The sequence below is a fragment of the Poecilia reticulata genome, linkage group LG12 (assembly GCF_000633615.1).
Source record: "Poecilia reticulata strain Guanapo linkage group LG12, Guppy_female_1.0+MT, whole genome shotgun sequence".
Lineage (NCBI taxonomy): Eukaryota > Metazoa > Chordata > Actinopteri > Cyprinodontiformes > Poeciliidae > Poecilia > Poecilia reticulata.
The window spans coordinates 14,022,600-14,028,567 of NC_024342.1; the positions used below are offsets into that span (position 1 = coordinate 14,022,600).

Consider the following 5,968-nt stretch of genomic DNA (forward strand, 5'->3'; position numbering starts at 1 on the left):
ATATGTTCTCTTTCCACATTGACAGTCAAATTGTCTAAAGGCCAGATAACACTGCGACAGTGTTAGATTTTATTGTGTGAGCATGGCTCATGTAGACCGGTCTCACCATTGCCCATTCTCTGGCTCTAATCCTCATGCGGCTGAGGCTGCGGTCCTCAGCATACAAAGCCCCCATCAGCGCTCCAATCGAAGTCCCACCGATCAGGTCCACCGGGATGCCGGCCTCGCACAGCGCTCTCAGGATCCCCACCTGGGAGCAACCCCTGATTAGGAGACGGAGAAGATGAAACGGGACACTGACTGCCGTGCGTTTGTGTAAAAAGAGCGGCTGAGGAACTAGCTTACCTGGCCCCTCCCCCGCCGAGGACGAGAGCGATGGCGTTGCCCGTGAGAACCCGAGCCAGACGGGAGAAGTCAGAGTGGCGGTCTGCAGGCTTCTCAAACACACGCTGGTACAGCTCCAACTGCAAAAACAGCAAAGAAACGAAAGTTAAGAGGAATGAGTGAATAAATGACGACGATGATGTAGACAGAGAACGCTGAAGCGCAGCTGGGCCAAACTGGACTACGTGAGGTGCTTTGATAGATGAAATATTCCAACCAGCTTGGGGAGGCTCCTTTTAGAGAAGACCCTTCTGGGACAGGAGAGGTGGAGGTGCCTGGAGATCCAGCTTCGCATGTTCAGCCAGTTCACAGTTCCTTGGGGAGGAGGGCCATCTTCTCGGTGCAACAACACCAGCTGCTTCTGAGCCCGCACTGCACTTCCTTCTAGCATGCGCTCCAGCTGAGGGAGGGGAGAGAGAGAGAGCCATCGAGCACAGATGTTTCAGAACATTTTACATTTGACACTTTTTCCTGTGTGATGTCGGCACAGATGGACGAGCACTTGGTGGAAAAAAAAGTTTGGAAAACTTGGACGTAAACAGGCAGACATAGCATTTCTGCTGGTAAATCGTCATGAATAAAGGATGAATCTTTAGTTACTGAAGTTTCTTACATCAGCCCAAAGCCACACGTTATGACTGACTTTTCTAAATAACACTTAATGCCACTGCAAATTTAAAAAGCATGCTACCCTCCATGTGTTTTTCCCTTTATCTAATCAACTCCTTAATTAACATTTTGATTAAAGAAAACAAGATAATGGCCCGATCAGATTATTAGCAAATTACCCCCTTCTGCCTCTGCTGAAGATAGTGTTAAGATCAGGGTGTGATTTTTTTTTTTTTGTAGAGAAGGTGTTTGCCCCACAGATAAAAACCAAGTCAAAGATATGACTCATTCTGAATTTGGGTAAATATTGATCCGTCTTTCGATTTCAGCTACCATTTCCTGGTCAGCAGGGGCACATTCCTTTTTCCGCTCCCCTTTAGAGAAGATTACCTCTCTTTCTCTACATGCGCTTTAACACATGGACTCTCTTTCACAGCATCCGTCCGGTCTTTGCTCATTTCTCAAACATATTTAAGGGTTAAACACGAGTCACCCTGAGCTGATTCAGCCATTACAATGGTTAAACAAGAAGGCCACAACCTGACTTGACTGAGTAATGATCAGAAGTGGCCTTCATATTACATTAGAGGTGATTGTTATGTTCAGATTTTTTTTATATATAAAATACTGAAAATTTTAAAAAATGACACTATGAGGATCCTAAGCAAAACTGAGGGGCAGAAACTGTTCTATGCACTTCTACAAGATGTGTTACTACTACTTTAAAATATCCACTCACAGATTAAAAAACATAAAAACAAATGCAGAGTCAAGCTGCTGCCAAAAATCTAGAAGAAGTGCACTGAGCACTTCTAGAAATAAAAGACTTCGTATAACCAACCTTTGCACTCAAACAACTTTGATTCTTTAGCGCAGTGCTTGCAAAAACAAAGTTGGATGATAGAAATAATTCTCAGGATCAAATCATGTTGACAAAATTAGCTACAATTTGAACACAATGTTCTCCATCAGTGCAGATCAGACAACTTTAACTTATGAATGGTAAGTATTTGATTCTGAAAGGTTCAGTTAGTAATTATTAAAGTAGACGATAAAATGATTTCACTCTCATTACAAATTACTATTTTGAAGTTGCTCTTGTTGGGAAAAACAATTACAAAACAGACATTACGTTGTAATACAGCAACTGATTAAAAAAAAAAAAAAAAAAACAGCTATTAAAACTTTTTTGCATGCATCAGTATGACCGCCATCTTCTCTCTGTTTGCATCCAAGTCTTTCCATCTCACCTCCCCAACAGCAGGGTCTTGCTCCCCAAGTCCCACAATAATGATGCAGTCAGCCTGACGGATGCACCGCTGAGTCCATGGGGTCAATGTGTAGTCGGTCTGATACAGAACGATGCGATGTATGTCTTCTTGTTGGCCCAGCCAGCTGGAAAGACGGTATTCATGGACACTGAAGACAAAGAGAGTGCATGAATAAAGAATACTATAGATCCATTTTTTGCATCAATAAAACAAGTTTAAACGTAAATGAAAGAGCAACAGTGGTACCAAAGGAAATATTTCCCATATATCTAATGCATGTTCAGGGAAAGCCTAAGATGTAACAAATGTAAATATGAAACTCTTTTTAGTTTTGACATCAACATACCTATCCAGTGCTGCAGCTCCCAGCCTCTGCTTGATAATGTCACTTGTCAGCAGAAGAGTTGGTCCTGTATGAGATCAAATTACATTTACCCAATCAATGTCTTCTCAAGGCAACTTCTACAGTAGTCTACAGCCCCCTGTTAAAACTAAAACTTTTCCATGACTTTGTTCATGTTTCTTTGGGAGAAGAGCATCAGCATGCTACATCTCATTGTGGAAATATTTAGCCCCAGTATCTTACAAAGGTTCTTCTAATCTATCAGGTTAATCAGGTAAATTTAAAACAACTGAATTATTTAAACTATTAGCTTAAGAATTTGCACAGTTACATAACAAGTTAATTGCAGCTTTAATTCTTGTATTTTCCCTAGTTAATATGTTAAGCAGTTTACAATTTTTAGATCAACTGTATACATGTGTGCCTATTTAAATTTTATTCTTTAAAGACTCAAAAGCTGATTGCATTAAAATGAAAACTTTAAAAGGGTAAATCTTCGAGCTTGCTTTGTCGCATACAAAGCAATGGAGTCACCAAAACAAATCTGTCCTGACAAACCAGTAAAAATGGTAAAAAGTTATTAACAGTCCACTGTCAGTAATCCTGACCAATCATGTTTCTATGGCTTTGTTATGTATACTGGAAATCTCTTTTGAGGAATAGCCACCTGTTTTCTTTGTGCTAACTTTTCACATAACATTTCTGCACCAATTATCACAACACACACAGTTTTCTGCTTCAAATGAAAGATTTCCTTTCCAAGAACACTGACTTTGTGTCTTCCCCTTTTAGCGTTAACTTTTTTTTTATTGTAATAACTATAGATGACACTTATGTGGATTGACATAAGAGTAAAATGAAAGCATCATGTCAGTGTGACCTTTGTCTTACCTATAGCAATGAGGGCATGCTGCAGCTCCAAGGTGAAGGTAGTCAAAGGCACCTCTTCTGAAACAGGCAGGACCGTCACAGTAGAGAGGTTGGAGGCTTGATTCCCTGCATCCCACTTGCTCCCTGGAGTGTGGAGTGCCAAGCTACGTGCTGAACAAATCATTAAATTGTAGACATGTCCCTCAATTAAATAAAAGATAAAAGCATTGACAAAACTCAATATCTAAGTAACTAAACATTCAGCAACACCATTGGTGTCCTGCAACAGCACGAGAAAGTAACATTATAAACCAAGCACACACCTGAAAGAGGAACATTGACCTGCTGAAGAATCTTTTGACCCAACAAATGGATCAACCTTGTGACGACCTATGAGATCAAAGTGTTTTATAACCAGTTTTGCTTTTAAAAAAACAAACAAAAAAACATCAGGAAAACACTTAACTTGCACAGTTAAGTACAGTTTAGATCATGAGTACCTGTGGGAACCTCCTCTTGATGGAGTTGAGCGCCCCCTCTGGTAACTTCGCCAGTTCTGAATCTCGAACAGCGTGAACAGTTGTGGCTCGGTTCTGGTGGGTCAAGGCCTCCACCTGTAGAGACATTTGTTGCTTTATGCCAAATCCCCACAAAATATTTCACAATTGCTGTTTGCTATATTTTATCTTTCTCAAAGGCGATTAGTGTCAGGAATGGTGCAAGTATGATGTAGCATAGAGGTACGTCACTCTAACCTGCTTTTCAAAGTGGCAAACACCAGAGAACCTGTCATTCAACTCGGTCGAAGTACTGTTGATCTTCATGTAAAGGAAATGTTTCTCTCCAAAACTGATCTCTACACAATTTAAAAATCTAAAAAACAACTTGAACTGAGAAATGAGGTTTGTCTTGGCAGTGTGTGCAGCGAGGAATGCAAAACTCACTGTTTGAGAGTAGCAAATGTTTCAGAGTGAGATTATGCAATGCAATTAAAGCTAAATGCTTCAAGGGCTTTCGAGCATCTTTTTACTCATAACTGTGGAGCGTCCTGTGAATCATACACTTCCTTACTTGCATATTAGTGGAGAAAAGCTCTCCATTTAGGTCAACCCAGCACTGCTTGCAGTGATCAACATTTTTCACTACTTTGTTTGGTGCAACAACAATGACCTCAAAGACGTCTGTCTTCACAAAAATGTCACTGCTAGTAAAATGTCTTGGTGTGCTTAAGTGTAGCCCCTCGGTTTGCCCAGAGCTTATACCCTCTTACGATCTAAGAGAGGCGTGGGCAGGTAGCCTATTTGAGCCAAGGTCTGTAACTCACCTAAACAAGTTAGAGGGGTGACAAGGCACTTTATCCTTGCAGCATTTAGACCAAAGCAAACCACAGAAATTTCATTAACAGGGCTAAAAGTAAAAAAAAAAAATCCTGAGCCTGAAACTTATAGTTATGATAAAAATTAACTATACCGCTATTATTGCCATAGTTTAATAAAAAAGTGTCTTAGAATAGTGCAAACAATTGCTTCTAACAATACAATTAAGAAGCTAAACACTCAAATTTAAATAAGACTTCAGTGCATTTCAACTCAAAACAAAATGTAAAATGTCTGTGCCCTAAAGGTTTGCCTTACAGGCAAAAATCCCTCAACATTAAATAAGAGTCCTTTCAGTCAATGTTTTAGCAATAATTTAGAACATGCAACATTACCAATTAAATCAGTGTTTCTCAACCTTTTTTGCGCCAGCGCCCCCCTAGCCTTTATCCAGGTCCCTCACCGCCCCCCAACAAAGAATTTGTAGGCTACTTTGCACTGACCATTATTTTATTATTAATATTACTATTATTATTGTAGATGTTTTGATTTTTATGCTTGTTTCTTTATTTATCATCAAGATAATTTCCCAGAGAACAAAAAAGCCATGGGAATAGAAATTATTTTCACAGGCGTCTTTGAAAAATTTAATGAACATTCAAGTTAAAATTGGTAGGCCTAACAGCAGCCAATCAGAGTGGAAACAATATTCTTATTCTTTGCCATTTTCTAGTTGTTAAATATTACACAAAATGACCAGATAAAAGATGAACAACATGCCAGTTTAAACTTTGAACTATTTGCAAAACGACTGAGCTCTGCAACATTAAAACATGGATAGAACTGTAACTACATTAATCATAACTCTTCTTCTCTTCAGTGTTTGTCGGTTTCTGATGGTGCAGCTCTGTGCTGCCTTCAGGAGAATGGGACATCAGAGTATCATCCATAAAATTTCACCCACATGGCATTTACTGTGCAAACCAGAGCTTTCAGTGGCAAAACAAAAGTTCCAGGTCCTTTTAATGCCATACAAATATGAGACTGAAACATGGATTATATCTTTATATAGACCTGTCTATTGATTTATAGATTAATAGTTTTACTGGACAAAAATTACAAAGAACAAATCTGGTTCTTAATCAAATCCTAATGAGTCAAATTCAAAGTGTCAT

At 39.3% G+C, this 5,968-nt stretch overlaps 1 protein-coding gene across 2 annotated transcripts in view; it reads right to left on the reverse strand.

Moving 5' to 3' along the window:
• Window positions 1-5,968, reverse strand: part of pnpla7a (patatin-like phospholipase domain containing 7a) — a 26,284-nt gene that overhangs the window by 9,725 nt on the left and 10,591 nt on the right. For both annotated transcript variants that reach the window (XM_008423968.2, XM_008423969.1), the window contains exons 20-27: window positions 3,978-4,091; window positions 3,801-3,867; window positions 3,499-3,648; window positions 2,611-2,674; window positions 2,244-2,412; window positions 602-784; window positions 346-464; window positions 107-263 (exon numbers count right to left, since the gene is read on the reverse strand). In XM_008423968.2, the coding sequence (XP_008422190.1) occupies window positions 107-263; window positions 346-464; window positions 602-784; window positions 2,244-2,412; window positions 2,611-2,674; window positions 3,499-3,648; window positions 3,801-3,867; window positions 3,978-4,091 (1,023 nt within the window). The remainder of the gene's footprint in view (window positions 1-106; window positions 264-345; window positions 465-601; window positions 785-2,243; window positions 2,413-2,610; window positions 2,675-3,498; window positions 3,649-3,800; window positions 3,868-3,977; window positions 4,092-5,968) is intronic.